Source organism: Hakea prostrata, chromosome 4 (genome assembly GCF_041222555.1).
Source record: "Hakea prostrata isolate BN-2017 chromosome 4, UWA_Hpros_2, whole genome shotgun sequence".
NCBI lineage: Eukaryota > Viridiplantae > Streptophyta > Magnoliopsida > Proteales > Proteaceae > Hakea > Hakea prostrata.
In genome coordinates, this window is record NC_142603.1 from 50906144 (window position 1) to 50926207 (window position 20064).

At 38.6% G+C, this 20064-nt stretch overlaps 1 protein-coding gene across 3 annotated transcripts; it reads right to left on the reverse strand.

Annotated features, from left to right (window-relative positions):
- Positions 1–1166: 1166 nt before the first annotated feature.
- On the reverse strand, positions 1167–16179 carry LOC149019422 (DEAD-box ATP-dependent RNA helicase 40-like). Of its 3 annotated transcripts, none has more exons than XM_089153441.1 (9): positions 15897–16179; positions 14307–15681; positions 6860–7084; positions 4881–4949; positions 4058–4327; positions 3615–3962; positions 2896–3173; positions 1848–2709; positions 1167–1763 (listed from the first exon to the last, which is right to left on the reverse strand). In XM_089153441.1, the coding sequence occupies exons 2-8, from the start codon at positions 15558–15560 to the stop codon at positions 1854–1856; spliced, it is 3300 nt and encodes a 1099-aa protein (XP_089009567.1). In that variant the 5' UTR covers positions 15561–15681; positions 15897–16179; the 3' UTR covers positions 1167–1763; positions 1848–1853. The 3 variants fall into 3 exon arrangements, with proteins under 3 accessions (XP_089009567.1, XP_089009566.1, XP_089009565.1); XM_089153440.1 differs by having other exon boundaries at positions 1843–2709; XM_089153439.1 differs by having other exon boundaries at positions 1167–2709.
- Positions 16180–20064: the final 3885 nt, after the last annotated feature.

Sequence of the window (20064 nt, forward strand, 5' to 3'; positions counted from 1 at the left end):
TCAAAAGTCGCCGAAATGTCAGCAAAATGTTGCCATGTCGATGCTCCTGCCAACCACCGACACGCGATTTTGTATGGACATTTCGAACCTTGCATGTAATATCAATACTTTAAACCTTACTTTGGCAACTTATTTAATGCTGGTACTTTTGCACATGGAAAAAAAAACAAGGGACTAAAAGGGTCTTTTAGAGAAATTTCACCCGTGGCCCAGGAAGAGTTTTGCCACTGCAAGAACCCAACTAGTGCAAACAGGTGAATTACACTTCCACTTCCAAGCTATAAGAATTTTTTTTTTTTTGGTAGTCCAGTTTAAAGAATTCATTAGCGTCCACACATAGTTGGTCATTGAGATTATCATGACCCCTTCAAAATTAGAAGTGATTTTTTAAACAATTTTAATTTGAGATATGTGTTTCATCGTCCTTAGAAAAGTAACTAGCAAATATACACCAATTCCTCCAATAAATTTGACAAAACTTGATACTGAAATTGCATAGAGGTTATTTACTGGAAGAAAAAAAAAGTCAGAAGTCAGGTAACTCAAGCAACACCACTACGGTTTATGGTACATATTGATACTTACTTGGCAACTTACAATTATATTTTATTTTTTGGTAATCTTATTACGGTATAATAATGTCAATACTTTAAACCTTAGTTGACAAATTACTTAAAAACAAGCAATAGTTCAATTGCTACAAGTATCCTCAATTATCTCTCTCTCTGTTCTTCTCCTCTCAGGATTCAGGGTTCTCTCTTTGCTCTTCTAACTTTCCATTTGCTACGAGTTTCCTCAATTAACTCTCTCTCTCTCTCCGTCCTTCTACCCTAAGGATTCAGTGTTCTCTCTTCGCTCTTCTAACTTTCCATTCCCAAACGTTGGTTGAAGTCAAGTACATGCCCTAATTGTAGACTTCACTCAAAAAAAAAAAGTTACATTGGTTTATTTAACAGCCGATAGCCTCTTGGTTTGGAATGTTGGGTGAGACTTGTATTAAAATATAAAGTATATTCAGTTGATTTTAAAACTGAATATAAATGAAAGGAAATTACACTTAATACATTTTGAAACTAGGATGCTGCATGAACGAACCACCAAATTATTCGCAAAACACAGAAAATCCAAACTTAAATCGAGGTTTGATTTTTGCCCTCAAGGGGAACATGAAGATAGAGTTAAAATAGGAACTTTGAGATGGTAATGAAGAGAACAATAAAAACAAATTATTGTTTTTTTCATTCATATTTTGAGTTAATACAGCTAGTTTTAAGGTACAATTGACATTTTTCCTGAACGAGTACATTATATTATGATATCTTAAAAAGAGATAACATAAAACTAACCCATTCCTTTAATAAATTAAGGTGGGGAAGAAATGGTTAAAGATCAGGTCAATTGTTCATAAAGAATTCATTTTTTCAGGTATATTAGGTTCTTACAGCCAAAAGACATAAACCATATTCAATTCTAGGGGAGGCTAAATCATACTTTAGTAAGATCATACACTTTCCAGACAAATTCAATTAGATGGACATGCACCAGCTCTCCTGCCTTCCCTTCTTTGCCATTCTTTGAATACCGTAACTTCAATCCCACCCAGCTGTTCTTGTCTCAAAAGTACTCAAAAGTCTACCTATTCCATCTGGGTTAAAAGTATGCAAAACTAATAAGCACCAGAAAACCCTGAAAGTAGCCACAGCAATTCCTTCGACACAGTGAATAGCAAAGTCGACCTGTGATGATCCCTTCACACACGAGCCCTGAGGTATGAGACCACCATCATACAGCAGCAAAAGAAGAAAAGAGAACTATAATTGCAAAAATCTTTCTGTAGCACACCTCACCAATCCTCACGGGTTACCAGATCCAGCGCTATCACCTATTGGCAGTTGAGGAGTTGTAGCCTCAACACCCAAGATCGATCCACCTTGTGTTCCTCCAGGGGACATGGGGGACATCCTCGATTCTTCGGGGCCGGCAACATATTCTGGTTCTTTAGGACCCGGGTCACGATTATGTCCATGTGGCCTCTCATTTCTTTCGTAGCTACGGCTGCGACTCCTACTCCGGCTCCAGCTTCGGCTGCGACTGCGACTCCTGCTCCTACTTCTGCTCCTGCTACTACGGGACCAACTCCGGCTTGGGCTACGACTCCTACTCCGGCTACGACTCCTGCCATAACTTCTACGAAACTTTTCTGCTCTTCTATTATCATATCGCCCTCTCCCATTCATATTATCGTAACGATCACGTGGCCCCTGATCATGCCTTCCCCAACCTACTGGACCACTACCAGGTCCACCAAATCCCCGTCCTCGGGATCCCCTTCCACCAAAAAAGTCATTCCTCCCACCACGGCCTCCAAAACCACCATCCCTCGAGCCACCACGACCTCCAGAATCCCAACGCCCGCCACCAGAATCAAAACGCCCACCACCAGAATCAAAACGCCCTCCAGAATCCCGACGACCCATCCCACCCCGCCCCTTGCCCATAATGGGCCCACCACGTAAAGCCATATCTCTCAATTCAGGTGGAACTCGCTGGTTGGCACCCTCCAAAAGCTTCACCAGATCAGCTGCATACTTCCAGTCTTGATCAGAGAAGAAGGTGTATGCAATTCCTGTTGCACCAGCCCTCCCAGTTCTTCCAATTCGGTGGACATAATCTCCTATTCCGGTGGGAAAGTCATAGTTGATCACAACCCTGAACAAAACATACCACAAGTACATCAGACAAGACAATAACACAAGACAGTGGCCAGATTCCAGAGACCAACATGAATCATGTGAACCCCTTCTCTAGAAGTCCACATGGACATTTGAATAAAAAAGAACTATAACTGTGGCCGTCAAGAACAACAACCAAAAAACTAGAGAGGGATCATTGAACCTGATGTCTTTTATGTCAAGCCCTCGTGCAGCCACATCGGTGGCAACCAATATTGGAGCTTTCCCACTGCGGAACTGATTAAGAACCCAGTCCCTCTCACCCTGAGATTTGTCTCCATGAATTGCAGCAGCACCGAAACTACGGCCGATACCACGTGCAAGCTGGTCACACAACCTCTTTGTTGAGCAGAAGATAATTATCTTGGACCCACGTTCTTGGGATCGAAGAATCTGTTCTAGGCGCCGCTGCTTCTCCATTTGTGGGACAACCTCAACATACTGCAGGTTCAAAATAAAATTAAGAAAGCACTAGGTTCAAAACAAAATTAAGAACGCACTAAGGGAAGATCAAAAAACGAAAGAGAGTTCGGTGGGAGCAGTGGAACCCAGTAGTCCATTTCCTGGGTCAAGGAAAAGACTGAAGCATGACAGAACCCATCAAACCACAAGGATGGTTGAACCCCCCACCCCAAAAAAAAAAAAAAAAAACCTGAAAGGCCACATGTGCAGCAAGCATCAAAGCGCATGGCTTGCGGGGAAATTATCAATCCCTTTGTTATGTATTATTTATAATTTATAATTCCTTTACTAGGTGACAGGTGGCTACATTATCACTCTGATCCAATTTGGTCACCCTAGGATCCATCAGAGGGAACCTTGTAATTCCCTCATTAAAAGATGTTGTTTCAATCAATCATTTGACAAATATGAATCACATACCTGAGTGATGGACTTGTTAGCTGCAAGCTCATCGCTGCCAATATTCACCTGAACAGGATTAACGAGTAGATCACTAGCTATTTTCCTGACCTCCTTGGGCCAGGTAGCAGTGTACATTAGAGTCTGTCGACGCGGGGGTATCTCATTCACAATCTTGCGAATTTGAGGTTCAAAACCCATGTCAAGCATTCTATCTGCCTCATCAAGGACAAGCAGAGATACTTGATGAAAATCAATCTTCTTCATCTCAAGAATATCATTGAGCCGACCAGGGGTGGCAACAACAATATCTGCCCCTCGATCCAATTCTCTAAGCTGAGGACCCTTTGGAGCTCCACCATACAAACACTGGAGGAAGAATTGACCAATAAAGAGAAACAGATGATCAACAAAAAGTGGAAACCCCAAAACACAAGAACTGTTAAATTAAACATAAGACTCACAGTGCAAGAGACCCTGGAAGACCGTCCAAACTTCATAACTTCATCTTGTATTTGTGTTGCAAGCTCACGTGTAGGAGCCAAAACCAACACCGTTGGACCATTCTGAGCATTATTTCGGCATTGTCTCAAATGAATAAATGCAGGAATAAGGTAGCCCAAGGTCTTCCCAGATCCTGTTTTTGCAATGGCCACTATGTCCCTACTCTGTACTGCAATCGGCCATGTCTGAGCTTGTATTGGTGTAGGAGAAGAGAAGCCAGCCATATGTATCTAAAACAAACAAAAGGGAAATAGTCCTAATAAATAAAATATATCTACTAAAGATATATCATCATCATCGCACAACCGAAAATATCTGAATTTACTTCCACTCTCATGCATTGTAAAGTAAATAAAAAAAAAATCCAAAGACAACCCCATGGGTATACAGTCGCTTACTGAAGCAACTTGAGGCAGCAAAAGGGGCATTTCAGACGGCGAAGTGAAGAAGCAGGAACACCCCAGCCTCATCTTGTGTCTTTGGAAGCAGGGCCCACCACCCTCCCAACCTGTCCAGAAGGCTCCAACTATTTATTTTGCAGCCCCCAAAGGACAGAGCAGTTGCTGTGTATCAGGGTGCACATAGCAATGCAGCGTACGACATATGCTCCAATACCGGAGCAAATACCGCACTAGCGACAATGGAAAATAGATGAGTTTAAACACCTATAGATGTTGAATAAATAAAACTTCAATGCAAAGGAAAAGGGAAAAAAATAGAAGTTTTCAACCATATAAGTTGGTTGACTACGATGAAAATTTTTTGATTTATAGTAATATGTACCTCTCTGAGTATCTCTGCAGGAAAACCAGTGGCTTCAAAAGTCATGAAGGGAGCAGGAACATTGTCACCCTAAGCAATTTGTTTCACAAATCCATGTCACAAGCCACACGAAAGATTAAATCCTACTGAATCCAAGAGAAACACATATTTCCCTTCAACAATATTATTCGCCCAATCAAGAAATGATAGCATTGAAAAATATGAAACAAGAGAATAGAAAACAGTCTGTCAGCCAAAAGAGGTGTTAGTGGAACATATTAACATGGATTAATCAATAATACAAGAAGAAGACTAAGATCATAACATAACATAACAAACTAAACAGGACATAAATTATAGTCTTCGAAAAGATGGAGAAAAAAGAAGAAGAAGAAGAAGAAGAAGAAGAAGAGAGAGAAGTATTTATTTCAACTTCATGAGAAGTCTACACCAATAACGGCTGTTTTGTTTACTAATACTTCCTCCACAAAATGAATCTAAGCCCCAAGCTTGCTCCATAAGGAGGTCATATAAAATGAAAACAAAATGGTTTGCCGAATGCCTAAATAGAAGACAGCAGAACTCAAAAGGCAAATTAGATGATTGAAAATACCAAAACATACATTGGTTCTATATTGTTCTTAGAATTGGTCAGTCCTGGTATACCAAGTCTCACATTGGGATTATACTGTTCTCAGAAAGTAGCATATGATCTTACCATAATTAATAAAACTGATGTCAATTTACATAAGAATTTTGGTGTCACATAAGAGACAGCAGAAACTAGCTTCTGAAGAAACAAAAGATTGCTTAAATATAATTTGCATTGAAGGAGATTTGTTCTGCTCAAAGGTTATGCAAATGCTGTATAATTACTTCGATTAATAAAATAAAGGAAACACCCCCCGGGGGCATCAACTAGTTGAAATTCTCACCTGCTGCCAACCATTTTTTGTTTATAAACAGGGAAATAACTAGTTATCTTTTGAAATTTGGTTCTTTAACTATTTTAAATGGATTTCAAGTAGGGTAGGTTATTTGCTTATTTATGAATACAAAATACCTCAAGCAAATGAAAAATTACCAGAATGGTATTTGGCATAATAAAAGCTAAACATGATACAATCACAGTTGGCAAGGAGTAGCCTACGTGTCCAGGAGGAACTTGGAGGTGCAAGGAAATGCACGCTTTATCAGATGTCCATAAGGCAGGCGCCTTGGACATCTTGAGAGCCAAGATGACCACCATTTCATTTATTCTTAATTAGTAAACTCTAAAGATTCTAAACAGGAGTTGGAATTGACTCATTTAATAGATTCTAACCTAAATTTAATAATTGGATGATGCACATCAGCTACATGAGATCAGCTGTTTATTAAAAAAATTCAATTTGGTTTTCCTCTTCCAATGCACATCAGCTGTTTATTAAAAAATGACTGGAATTAAAAGAGGTAGAAGAAAGCCCAAAATGACTATTAGGAAAGTAATAAGAAAGGATATACATGTGATGGGGCTTGTACTAGTATTACCGCAAATAGAGTTATTTGGAGGATATAGATCCATGTTGTTGGCCCCTCGTAGGAGGTGTTCCTGAGATGCTTCTTGACTTATTCACATTATTTCTTATCTTTTTCTTTCTATTTCCTGTATTTTTTTTAACCTGCTTGTCTATTTCCCTATTGGACATTTGGACCATGTAGTCGACTCCATTTAGCTGGGATAAGGTGATCCTGTTGTTGTTGTAGTAGTTGTCGGCTTGTCGCCGTTGTTATAAAATCTCCAAAGCTCCTTTGCATTGTACTTCTACATTACTACTGTATCACATTTCTTACCACGAAATAGGAACTAACTTGAAATTAAAGCATGTCATGAAACCCCTGCGAGAGGAAATCATTTAAGGCAATGGTTCATAAATATAAATGGAAGTAAAGCCACGTATACCTCAAAAATATATGTTTACACAGAAAACCAGTAAAAAATAGGTTCAGTATTCACTAACCGTTGCAGTAACTTCATGCTGTTGACAATATACTTCAGCAGATGAGAGATTCCCAACATCTGAGGAACCAACCATCCTTGGAGGTTTTATTGTTGCACTATTAGAAAAACCTTGAACACCAGCAGCATGATTGTACAAATTAGGCATTATTTGCCCTGGTACAATGTTCAATCCCCCTGGACGTCCAGGATTGAGATTATGAGGGACACCCTCTACCCTGATTTCCTGTTGTTAGATAGTGACAACATCCTTAAATTCAGTTATATGTCATCTAATAAACATTACAAATCCCAACTTATATATATAAAGAAGAACTGTACTAGATATTCTCAAAATCATGTAAATTTAATTGGCAAAAATCATCTGGGTATATTTCTAGCTGGTACTCTAGAGAAAAAATGCTTTCTAATTCTCAGGAAATACAATGTTTTGTATCTATCTAAATATTAAGAGGAAGTTGCAGACATTGAGTTAAATTTAGTGGATTTGTGTCGCAGCAAATGTGCATGTACGTGAGTCTGAAGAGAAAGACATGGCATGCAACACACACACACAGAGATACGATCACCAAGCCAGACTGTCACACAAATATATTAACGTTTCTGCAGTAAATGAGAAATTGATGTGGTAAAAATGAACAAGGCCAGAAGCAAGCCAGACCATCAATCTGGACCAAAAATGGACTAATATGTTCAAAGTTGACTGTCAAATGAGTCATATGGGGAAGTTGCTTAATTTTTTTTGGGTTTTCAATGTTATAAACCAATTCTTTAAGTCCAATTATAGGGGTTTAAGTCCTATGCATCCTTGAATTGCTACTGTCTACCAAAATAAAGTTTAGTTCGTACTCAACCCATGTAACCTTGTTTTGGGTCCATGAAGTGAGCCGATAACATCCAGTGAATAAAAGCCCAACCTGTACATGTACCAACTCTACATATTTTTCTAATAAAAGGAATCCTCTTTGCTGCCAGATCAGAATCAAGAATATTCATATGAAGTTATTGGGGAAAAGTGGTGAGGTTAGAAACACACTGCCAAGGCCTTTCTAGTAAGTATGACCTCAAATACAAGTTGGGAAGGGACATCATCTTCTCCTACTTCCAAACAATTGCTGCAAACCCACAAAAAAAGAGCACCAAAGTACCCTTCTTCTCTCAACGACATACACTCATGGAAACCCAAAACCTTTGAAGAAAACATCAACAGGGACAGTTTCAATCCATTAATCCATTGATCTTCTCTGGTCTGTAACATTAACAACAGAGAATTGCAGTGGCAGCATCAGAAAACCACCAAAAGCCAGAAACATAGCACTTTCTCCCCCAACTTGAAAAATGGTGGGAAAAGCCGCATAAAGAAAGAGAACTTATTCTCTGCAGCAGATATTCACTCAAAATCATGTCCTCAATTCACAAATAAATTCTGAAGAACGGTAATTCCAGTGATTCTCAATGCTGTTCTAAAGGGAGATAAACCATATGAAAATTGAACAAAAATCACAGAACTGAATTAATGCCTTTGAAGATGATTCTTCCTCTGAGCAAGAAAATATCTAATACCCATGACTTTATTTCTCATTTCCATGTTTGAAAAACCATAGAAAATTGACAGAAACTGAAAATAACTCAATATAGCCACCATATGACTATGAGATAGGATGAATCAATATCAGCCATAATCCAATATACAAATTCATCAATCTTCATCCAAATCATAGTTGTTCTTCTTATATGAAATAGGGTTTCACAACAAACAAGAGAGCGGTGACGACTCAAACTGAATTTTTTTTGGCTCTGATACCATGCAATCTCAAGATCTGTAACCAGTATGGGACAGAGACAAGAAGAAAGAGAGATTGAGGGAGAAAAAGAGAGAATAATCGGAGATTAGTGTTGGGCGATAAAATTTGTATCTTAGCATATCCCACCACATATTTATGATAAACCAAAATAGAATTACATAAGAAAAATGACTCCCAACTCTTATCTACAAGAAGCTTACTTAGACTAAGACATTGATAAGTAAAAACCTAAAAGCAACAAAAAAACCATTATAGGGGGGTTCCCCCATCGTCTCACATCATAGTAGTTCATATTCATATCTCACATCTCTAACAGTTCTCTTAAAGATCTTGAAAGCACCCTCATTATATTGGGGCTGCGCATCACCAACCAGATCAGAAGACTTGATTCATAGTAGCTAAGAATATTTGATCTTTGCTTCAGTCTTCTACTTAAGTCTCATTTTGGAGTTGCAACCTTAACTAGGATTGAACAGTGTATCCCAGTTGGAACCCTAGCTTCAGTTTGAGTCCTCAGTACCATTTTGAATCTTTAGAATGAGTAGGAGACCATTTTCAGTTTAAATTAAAGACTTTTAGAGTCAATATATATGTTATACATCCCCCATCAATGCGAGATAATTTGAACAAAGAAATTAAATTTTTATCAGAGTTTTAGGCACTCTTTGGCATAATGTTTATGACCTATTTATGAATTATCAATTGCAGCAATAGGTTATGAGTAATAAATAATTGTTTGGTTAGAACTAAAACTAATATGCTAGATAACAAGAAATAGTTTGTATAGTTGGATAAATAACATATAGGCTTGATTTTGGTTCACTTTTATTGGTTTGGGTTAGTTTTATAAGAATACCCCCAAAATGTTGTTATAGTGGAGGTATAAGCATGCGGGAGTGGCAAGCGAGAAAAGCAAAAAAAATTTCCTAATTTTTTATAATGTAACCATTTTACCCCTACTTAAAAAGTAATTCTGAACATGTTCATTAACGGTACCCACATAAACAAAAATTGATAGTTTATGACAATAATAAACGGCTCTTGATCTGTTTATGAATTAATGTTTAAATCAATTTATTTTAATGAGAAACAGCGATCATAAATCATAGCAAACACATCTATTTATGTTTATATGTCAAATAATCATAAATTCAAACTATACCAAAGGCATCCTTAATGCTATTGAGCAACACGAGATTGACATCTGAAATCTGATTTATTCCCTTCTTCTCTTTTCTTCCTTCCAAGAACACATTCAACCACTCAAGCTGCTGTTAAAGAGGCTTTAACAACAACAGCCAGTTTACAACATCCCAGCCCATACTTATTCTTCTGCCCTCTAATTTCCAGAACCTTGACTCCCCCCTTTATTGAATATTCTTCTTCTACTCAACTTTAGAAAGCATTCAAATTCAGTCCACGGCCTCACCATATCAATCCCTACACCCAAGTCCACCATTTCTGCAAAATCCCTCCGTTGAAACCTAGATTCTATCAACCCTAACCTCAAGTGAAGACCCTAATATTCTACCTAGTGCAACCAACAACAATAAGCCTTGTCCCAACTAAATGGGGTCGGCTACATGGATTCTTGCCTTCAATCAGTTATGTTCAAGACCATGCTAGATACAAAGGCCTAAGCTATGCATATCTTTTCTCACCACTTCTCTTAAGGTTATCTTAGGTCTACCCCTAACTCTTCTAGTTCCTTCAATCTGGATTATATCACTTCTCCGTACAGGGGCATTTATAGGTGGTCGTGCCACCTCAAACGACTTTCTCAAAGCTTATCACTTATGGGAGCAACTCCCAAACCAACTCTAATATGATCATTCATTATCTTATCCATCCTAGTTTACCACCCATCCATCTTATCATCCTCATTTCTGCTACACTGAGTTTATCTATATGATTCATGTTAATAGTCCAACACTCCACACCATACATCATAGCTGGTCGAACAACGGTCCTATAAAATTTTCCTTCAAGCTTTAATGTAATACGCCGATCACACAAGACCCCGGACGCATCTCTCCACTTCATCCACCCTAATTTAATTCTTTGGGAAACATCATCTTCTAAATCACCTCTTTTACTTATGATTGAACCTAGGTACCCAAAACAATCACTCTGAGAAATCTCCTTATCGTCAAGTATCACCAACTCATCGTCTACCTGATCATGACTAAAGTTACAAACTAGATATTATGTCTTTGTTCTACTTAGTTTAAACCCTTTCGATTCCAAAGTTACACTCTATGATTCTAATTTGGTATTAATCCCCACTTGAGTCTCATCAATCAACCCAATATCATCAACAAAAAGCATACACCAGGGGATCTCATCTTGAATGTCTTTGGTTAATTCATCCATTACAAGTGCAAATAGATATGGGCTTAAAGTTGATCCTTGACGTAGCCTAACTGTAATTGAAAATTCATTATTTTGTCCCCCCACTGTTCTTACACTTGTCACCAAACCATCATACGTATCCTTAACTATATCTACATATTTACTTGCAACACTTCTTTTCTCTAGTACTTGCCAACTTAACGCTCTAGGGACTCTATCATAAGCTTTTTTTAGGTCAACAAATACCATATGAAGGTCTTTCCTACATTCTCTATAGCTTTCCATAAGTCTCCTATTAGATAAATAGCCTCCGTTGTAGATCTTCCCGGCAAAAACCCAAACTGGTTCTCCGTAATTGTAGTTAAGTGCCTCAAACAGGTTTCAATTGTTCTCTCCCATAATTTCTTAGTATGGCTCATCAATTTAATGCCCTATAATTATTACAGGTTTGAATATCTCCTTTATTTTTGTAAATTGGAACCACGACGCTTCTCCTCTATTCATCTGGCATTTTCCCTGTGCTCATAATCTTATTAAACAACTTAGACAACCAAACTAGTCTATGGGTTCCTAAGTCTTCCATACTTCTATTGGGATTTCATCAGGACCTTGTGTCTTACCGAGTTTAATCCTCCTTAGTGCTTCTTTTACTTCGGATATCGAAATTCTATGTATATAAGTTCAAAAATTGGTGCCTTGGTGAAAGGTGTAATCATCTGAATTATAAATGCTTGAAGTATGTTCATTTAGTAGACTAGAGAAATAGATTTTCCATCTTTTCTTGATGTCCTCATCACATACTAATACTTTACCATCTCCATTTTTATACATCTAACATGGTCAAGATCTCTACTCTTCCTATCCCTCATCTTAGCTATATTATAAATAGATTTTTTTCCCCTTTCCTTCATGCCCAACTTATTGTATAACTCTTCATACTTCTTTTCCCTTGCTTTTCTCGCAATTTTCTTAGCTTCATTTCTATCCAACCTCTACCTTTGAAGATCCTCAACATCCTTATTTTTTTGTCATGTCTTAAAACTACCTTTCTTATTCCTAATGGCAGCTTGAACCTCACTATTTCACCACCAAGTCTCTCTACAAGAATGGAGCATTCCTTTTGATTCACCTAGGACATCTTTAGCCACCTTCTTGATACACATAGCCATCTCATTCCACATCGCATTAGTATCCCCCTTAAAATCCCACTTTCCTTGTTTGACTACTTCATTAACGAAGGATTTCGAGCACTCTCTTTTCAAGTTCCACCATCTTATCCTGAGATAGTTAACCTTGGACCTTTTATGAGTTTTTGGGGTTAAGCACATATCCAAGACCAAAAGTCTATGTTGTGCAGTTAAACTTCCCCCGGTATCACCTTGCAATCATTGCACAACAATCTATCCATCCTTCTAGTTAGGAAGAAATCTATTTGGCTTCTATGATGTTCACTTTTGAAGGTAATTAAATGTTCATCTCTCTTTTTTAAGTAAGTATTTATAATAGATAGATCAAAAACAATAGCAAAGTCTAAAATTGAAATCCCTTCCTCATTCCTCTCTCCAAAACCATATCCTCCATATACACTCTCATGGCCTCTTTGATCTTTTCCAATATGTCCATTTAGATCACTTCCTATGATAATCTTTTCTCCTTGACAAATTCCTTGCATTAATCCATCCATATTTTTCCAAAATTCTAGCTTTAGACTTTCATCCAATCCTACTTGAGGTGCATATGCACAAATTATATTTACGAATTCATTCTCCATTACAAGCTTGATAGCAATAATCCTATCTCCCACTCTTTTAACATCCACCACATCATTTTTTAAATCTTTATCCACTATTATACCTACTCCATTTTTATTAGTTTTATCCCCAATATACCAAAGTTTAAAGTCATCCAACTCTTTAGCTTTTTTACCCTTCCATCTAGTCTCTTGAATGCAAGCTATATTAATCCTTCTTTTCCTCATAACATCTATCAATTCTAAACTCTTACCTATTAAAGATCCTATGTTCCAAGATGCCAATCTAATCCTACGTTTTTGGACTAGCTTCTTTACTCGCACTCATCCACGAAGTGAGAACCCTTGCCTACTTATCACCGCATCCGGCGCTTGATACAACGCATCGCTTACAGGAGATGCCCTAGCTAACCCTTGCCCACTTATCACTACACCCGGGCCATAGTGTAGCGCGTCGCTTCTTTTGTCAGGGAACGCCCTAGCATAGTTTTTATCATATAAAGGTCGAATCAATGAAAAGGATTTGACTAAATTTTTTCCAGTGCCGGCTACCAACCTCACGCACCAACCCTCCTCTTTTACCCAGGCTTGGGACCAGCAACAAAACATTGGCCAACCATCCAAATTCAAGATACCAAATACAGCCCCATCGTAATGCCCATCCCCAAAATCTTTAAACCTTAGGCACCATTTGTTTGCAAAGGTGGGGTGGAAAAAATAAATATGTGGGGCCCATATGTAATGGGGTGGGGGAACAAAAAAGGAAAGGAAAGAATTTTGTGGAAATTTTTCAAATGTAAGTTCCACTTTTGTTGTTTCTACACTTTTTCCACAAAATCCACCTATTTAGTAGGACTTTGAAAAGGAAAAGAGTGGAAAACTTAGCACCCCATGTTAATAGACAAGCCTCCTTAATTGCCAACCTTCCCACCCCAATGAACCAAACAAGCCACACATTGGGATTTCATGGAAAAGTTTAATTTTTCAAACTTTTCCACACCCCACTTCAGATTTAGCAAACAAATAGTGCCTTAGTTTCACCAAATTAAATTTTGCTAAGAACTTAAACTTCATCATTCCAAACACTTCTGCAACACCTTAAACCATCATTGGTTGCCTCCCCATCTTCCACTAGACTAAATCTAACCATCTAACCCTGTGCCATTAGAGATAGATGTACACTTTTTGAGGATGGAAATATTGACATATATTATCCATACTTATATCTCTCACTTGCAAATCAAAAGGATAGAGAAATAAGGGAAATAATTCATAAACAATTGAGTGGGTGAGTCTTCACGACAGTTAAGTTGTATCAGGTTGTGGGATCGAAAAATGGAAACAGCCTCTCAATGAATCAGGATATTCAGCACCTCCCTAACCCTACAGTAGCCGGAGCCCTAATTCACTGGATGCTTATTCAATTTGTTGAGGATTAAATTAAATATACACTCAAAGCACATGCAAATTTAGTTCTATCAATGCAAACTAGCTCTAAGTTACACAAGGCAAAAATTAATTGAAATGTTAGAGATGAATACCTGCGGATTCCGTGCAGCGGGGATTGCAGCAAGCTTTGGTTGCGGAGGAACCATCATTGAACCCTCCTTGTGGGAGTTAAAGTAAAATTCATGGCCAGGTCTTCCATGAGGATCCTCATACCCTATTTTAAGTCCACCAGGAGGTCCACCAGATTGTTGATTATGCATCACAGGTGGCCCCACCGGATTCTCAATAGGAGCACCCATTTGTTGCCTTACTTGTTGACGGTTCATATGGTCAGTCATAGATTGTTGAATCTGAACCAAAGGAGATGCAGCTTGTGTATTCCCAGAAGAACTACCAAATTGTTGAGCATGAACTGACTGAATGTTAAATTGGGGAACTTGAACAGAATGTGATCCAGTAGACAGGTTCTGAACCTGCGATGGAGAAAATGGGATTTGCTTTCCTTGCCAAGATTCAGTTTCATCTCTGACAGGAAACCCCATTTTCTGCGCTTGAGGATGAGAGAACGGCTGACCCTGTTGATGAATGATTTGCTGTGAAATCTGTTGGCCCTGTTGATATTGTTGTAATGGCTGTGCCTGCTGCTGTGAGATGTGTTGCCCTTGTTGATGTTGCATTGGCTGTGCCTGTTGCGGTGAAACCTGTGGCATATGATGATGATGCACGACCTGCTGTGTTTGTGATGATGAAACTTGTTGCCCTGGTGAGAGTGAATCTTGCTGATATGACAGTTGTTGTATCTGCTGATTCGAAAATTGCATCCCCTGATGTTGAGCATTTTGTTGACCCATCTGCTGAGTCATCTGTTGCCCCGGCTGCTGCATTTGCTGCCTAAACTGCTGTTGCATAAGCAGACCATGCTGCTGTGCGGATTGCACCATTTGTGAAGGTTGTTGAGAAGCTTGTTGTATTTGAGGACCCTGCTGTTGAGCTTGAGTGAATTGTTGGCCTGATTGCTGAGACAGTAGTTGACCAGGCTGTTGCGCAGATTGGGTTATTTGTTGTCCTTGCTGTTGCACGGCTTGTGTCAATTGCTGACCCTGCATTGTCCGGGTCATGGGTATTGGAGCCAGCTTTGGAGTAGAAGCAGCAGGAGGAGGACCCGGTGGCAATGGAGGCGGTAAAGAAGCAGGTCTCTCATACTGAGTGACATTAGTTTCAGGATTCCAGTAATACAAAAGGCCTGTGCTTCCATCAATCAATCCTGTCCATGGCTTTGGAAGAGTTGGGTCATCAGGTGCATATCGAGGACCCAAAGAAACTGAAGTGGCCTCGGTAGTAGCCATGCGCAGTTGTTCTTGGCACAGAAGCAAGATTCAACCGACAAGACAAAATAATTCAATCTCCAGCCCTAACTCCCAATTTAAAAATGCTCTAGTGCGCTTTGCCAGAGTTCAGAGCCCAAAGCTAGGAGAGCAAAACCAATAGCAACAACGGCGTAATACCGAATCAGCCTAAAATTATGCAACTTGCCAAGCGAAATATTAACACAACCTAAAACTTAATAACCAACCGAGCTCCGGCGAAAGAATGGAGGAGGGAAGCACTAGATAAACATTTAAGAACAATATGAAAAAAAATCAGGTTAAGAGAAAATTAAACGGGTGACAAAGATTGCTAACCTCGAGAGTTAGGGTTCCTGCGGACACCGTACTTCCTCTATTTCCGGGGAGCTTTAGCAATGAACTAGGGGAAAACGATAAACCCTAAAAACCTCCCTGAGCCCTGTCATTTAGAAAGGCGAGAGAAGATCAAATAATTCGCGAGTCTTAAGACTCTTCACAGCGATTCGAACTCTCGATCTCGACAGAGAGGGAGAGTTAACGAATGCGCTTCCAGACGAGCCTTGAAATTTTAAGGCTGCTCGTATTAGGGTTTGAGAAACGTCCGTTTGCGACCGTAGAACCAGGCCTGAAACGCTGGAACACACGAGTAGACTTCAGTTATTTATTGGACACAAAAAGGGAGGGACCTACGATCATCAATCTGAACCGTCCAATTACATGCCTTCCGATTTCGTCGAGGTTGACGCGTATAGAGTCGATCCCCACAACTTCGGATGATTGCCGCACATTTGATCTGACCAGAATGTAAAGGAGTTCAGTAATCACCGTAGCTTAGGAATTTCTCTTAACCCTGAGTCTCAATCGTCTCTTCCAACGGGGAGCACTCCGTGCTCTCTGATAGCTGTTGACCACAAATTATAGGAGGCCTGCACGGTAAGATGATGTGATTTTGCTTGGGAGCAATCAAAGGCCTAGATCTAATTTGGAGTCCGAATTTGCTCTGGACCCCAAATTGGATCTGGATCAGGCACGGTTGCATTGCTCCCAAACATGAGATTTTTTTTATTTATTATTTTTTACTTGTGGGTCCTACTTGATTTATGGTTATAATCGAAAGAATGTCAAGGAAGACGATCCACATTCCCAAACCATAGCTTAAGATTTTGTAAAAAACATCAAATTGATTAATAAAATATTTTTCTTTCCGCCCAATGATGGGGTTAAAGGCCCAAAACGAAACAACTACAATAGATGACTCTTTGTATCGAACTAAATTCTTGAAGAGGATCCAGAAAAAATATCGAAGAATCCATCGGCTTAATAGAAACCTTTGACATCAAATCAGCGCGAGTGGCTTTCCTACAAATATGAATAAGCATGCAAATCCCCCCTTCATTGAGCCACGCAAGCAATTTAATCTCCTCTATGTGTCTCACCAACCTACCATGAACTCACGAACTAAGCCTCAAAATAGCCACAGCCTTCAAAGAATCTAATTCAACCATCAGAGTGAACCTCCTCAACTCCACGACTAGCATAATTCATTATGTGATTGTTAACGTTTGCACCTCAAGAACAGAGCAATCGCCTATTTCCTTTGCAAAACCTCTATTGAAAACTCCACCTTAATCCCTTATGGCACCTCAACTGCGTGAAACTGCCTCTTTTGCCCACCGTTGCATCCGCATTACACTTGAACCTTCAAATTGATAGAGATTTGCAATCAAAAGAGACAGGTTCACCCAAACGTCGAATCATTAGAACCCAAGAAGAAGACCAACTGACAATTAATAATCATTAAATATAGGCATTCCATCACATGGTCCTGTGAAATCAACTTTGTGAATATCTTGATCGCCAACCCTATAAGAAATACATGATGCAAGAAACCTTTACTGGCAAATCACTGAAACACTTAAAGGCCTGTTTGGTTACATAAATCTAGAGATTTCAAATCTTGGATCATGAATCGAATTATACCCGTGGTTGTAAAATCTCTAGATTCATGATTTATAGATCCGTTTTACACTAAACGGAATCTATGATTATGGTATGGGTGAAACCAGTTTCAAAAAGCTATACTTTGCACTTCCAAAATCCGCGATCAAATATTTTTGGATGAATCCTGTTTCTTCCACAACCAAACACTTAATTTTATAAATTATGACTCCATAGATTTGAAGTCTATAGATTTGAAATCTCTAGATATTTAAAATCTTTGGACTCGTGTAACCAAACAGGCCCTAAGAGTCGCCCGCAAAGATTTGAGTGCAGTCAATTGGCTCGGTCGCAATGAAAAAAGCCACCCACGATCATGATACAAAATTCGGTCGAAATGTGCAAAATTTCGGTCGAAATTTCACATTTTGAAAAATACGAAACGAAACTCGTGAGGACCGAAAAAAAAGTAATCATTTTGTCAAAACTCGTCGAAACTTGTCGAATTTTCATCGAAACTTGGTCCAGCTGGTTCATAAGAAAAAAATTCTCAAATTTCGTGGGAAACTTGGAAAATTTCTTAGAATTTTTGTAGTTTTCCCAAATTTTCAATTATTTTGTTTATTTCATTTTTCCCCAAATACCCCCTCCATTAGGACTTCCCTATCCAAAGTGCGTATTCTCTTAGGCTGGTTATCTTAAGCACGTTGATGACCAGACTCATAAAAGTTACAGTTGTCGATTACCTTGACAACCATAGGCATAAAATGTCATGGGGTGTCTATGTTTGTTGGTTTGAGGAGATGATGTTACAAGTATACTACTATTCAGCTCACATGATGAATCCACTCTTGGCACTTCTCTTAGCACTATGTTGTACTCTCCTTTTATTGTCAACTATTTTGAAGTTAGAAATTATATATTGAATTTTATATGCTTAAGTAGTTAAGTTTATAATATACCTTTTGGACAACTCTACATTGATGTTATGTATATTGAATGACATGTCTACATTGATTTTTTTAACAAAATACAACCAATGTGTTCTTTATACTCTGATTAGCTTAAATACAAAATCATATCCCAAAATACTCTCTAAAACCTATCGAAACTTGTACGGAAAAGTCATTAGTTTCTTCAAATTTCCCAAGTTTCCACATAAGTTTCCTATTTTCACCCGGTTGAAACTTGAGTTTCCCTCGAATTTTTTACCATGCCCACAATACTAAGCTATAACTACTTTCCACCAAATACACTAAGCAAAGCTGCATTTTCTAGGAATATGCAACCTATCCTAATTACCATTCAAGCAAAAACTACACGCTTTGTGCTCGAACACATTTCTTTTCTTCTTCTAGACAAACAAGCATATTCAAAGGGGAATCTTCAATTTTCAAAATCGTTGCCCAAAAGGTTTTGTCATAAATAGTTTATTAATAAAAACAATACAATAGTGGATGGAGAGGGGAATCTTCTGTTGAGCATAGCAGTGCACTTTTATACCATATAACATGTTAAGACTTTAAGCTTGATTTCAAATTTGAAAAGTCCAAAATAGCTTTATAATTTTTTGGCTTTCTCATCCAATTATTTGGCATATATATGCACTTGTTGCGCACAGCACATCGGAGGATGTTATTCCTACAATAGGTAATTGCATAAGGTCAAGAAACTCTTCCCTGATTAGCATGTTTGCTTGCTTACCTCTTATAGAGGTCTAAGTTTAGAAAGTTTGAGGTGCCTAGTAAGGACTTGCTTCCCGAGCATGCTTGGAGGCTTAAACTGGAACTAAAAATGTTTTGTAGGGGTGTCAATGGTGCAGTTTGGGGCGGTTTCGGGTTGGGCCTAACGATTTCGGGTTGAGAAACACCTAGCCCAAACACGGCTCATTAGCAAAATAACGGTTTCGAGCTGGTTTCCGTTTGGTGCTGTTTGGGCTCGGGCTAACTAACGGTTGGGCTAACGGTTTAGATTCGGGTTGACTAACGGTTTATGGTATGTAAGAAGAAAAAAAAAACAAGAAGAAACAATTAAGCATTCTACAACAAAAGCAAAAATTATATGAAAAACAAAGTTGTTATTGGTCAATTTCTATTAAAAAAACCCACCCATTCTATATAAATCAATAACCTAGATATTAAGTAGTAAAATGATTATTTGATCTTTGAATTCATGCTTAATTTTTTTAATTGTCTATACCATCTATCTAATGGTAATATAATAATTTAAATACTATTTAATGTAAAATTACAAAAAAGGTTGTAAACGGGTTAAACGGGTTGCAGTTCGGTTTCGGGTTGGTGCGGGCTCCACAACCCTCAGCCCTAATTACGGCCCATTAAAGTTCGGTTCGGGCTATAACGGGCCGGTGTGGTTCGATTTTAACGGTTCAGGCTCTAAATTGACACCCCTAGTGTTTTGGCTTGGGGTTATCAAAGAAAAATACTCCCCTTAATCCTCCATTTTTCTTATCCAAACGTTTAAAAGAAAATAGGTTCTGCACTTCACCTTTGTCTCTTCCCACCTTAAAGAAAGGGTAAATAGAGTCATTAGCAATGGTGCTAGC

Bases quoted from the DNA above. Each gene is read 5' to 3' on its own strand.
- LOC149019422 (XM_089153441.1), bottom strand. From the start codon at position 15,560: ATGGCTACTACCGAGGCCACTTCAGTTTCTTTGGGTCCTCGATATGCA. The intron at 3,963-4,057 runs GTGAGTCTTATG...TTCTTCCTCCAG, and splicing joins CTTCCAGGGTCTCTTGCACT to TGTTTGTATGGTGGAGCTCC. The intron at 3,174-3,614 runs GTATGTGATTCA...TTGAACCTGCAG, and splicing joins CTAACAAGTCCATCACTCAG to TATGTTGAGGTTGTCCCACA.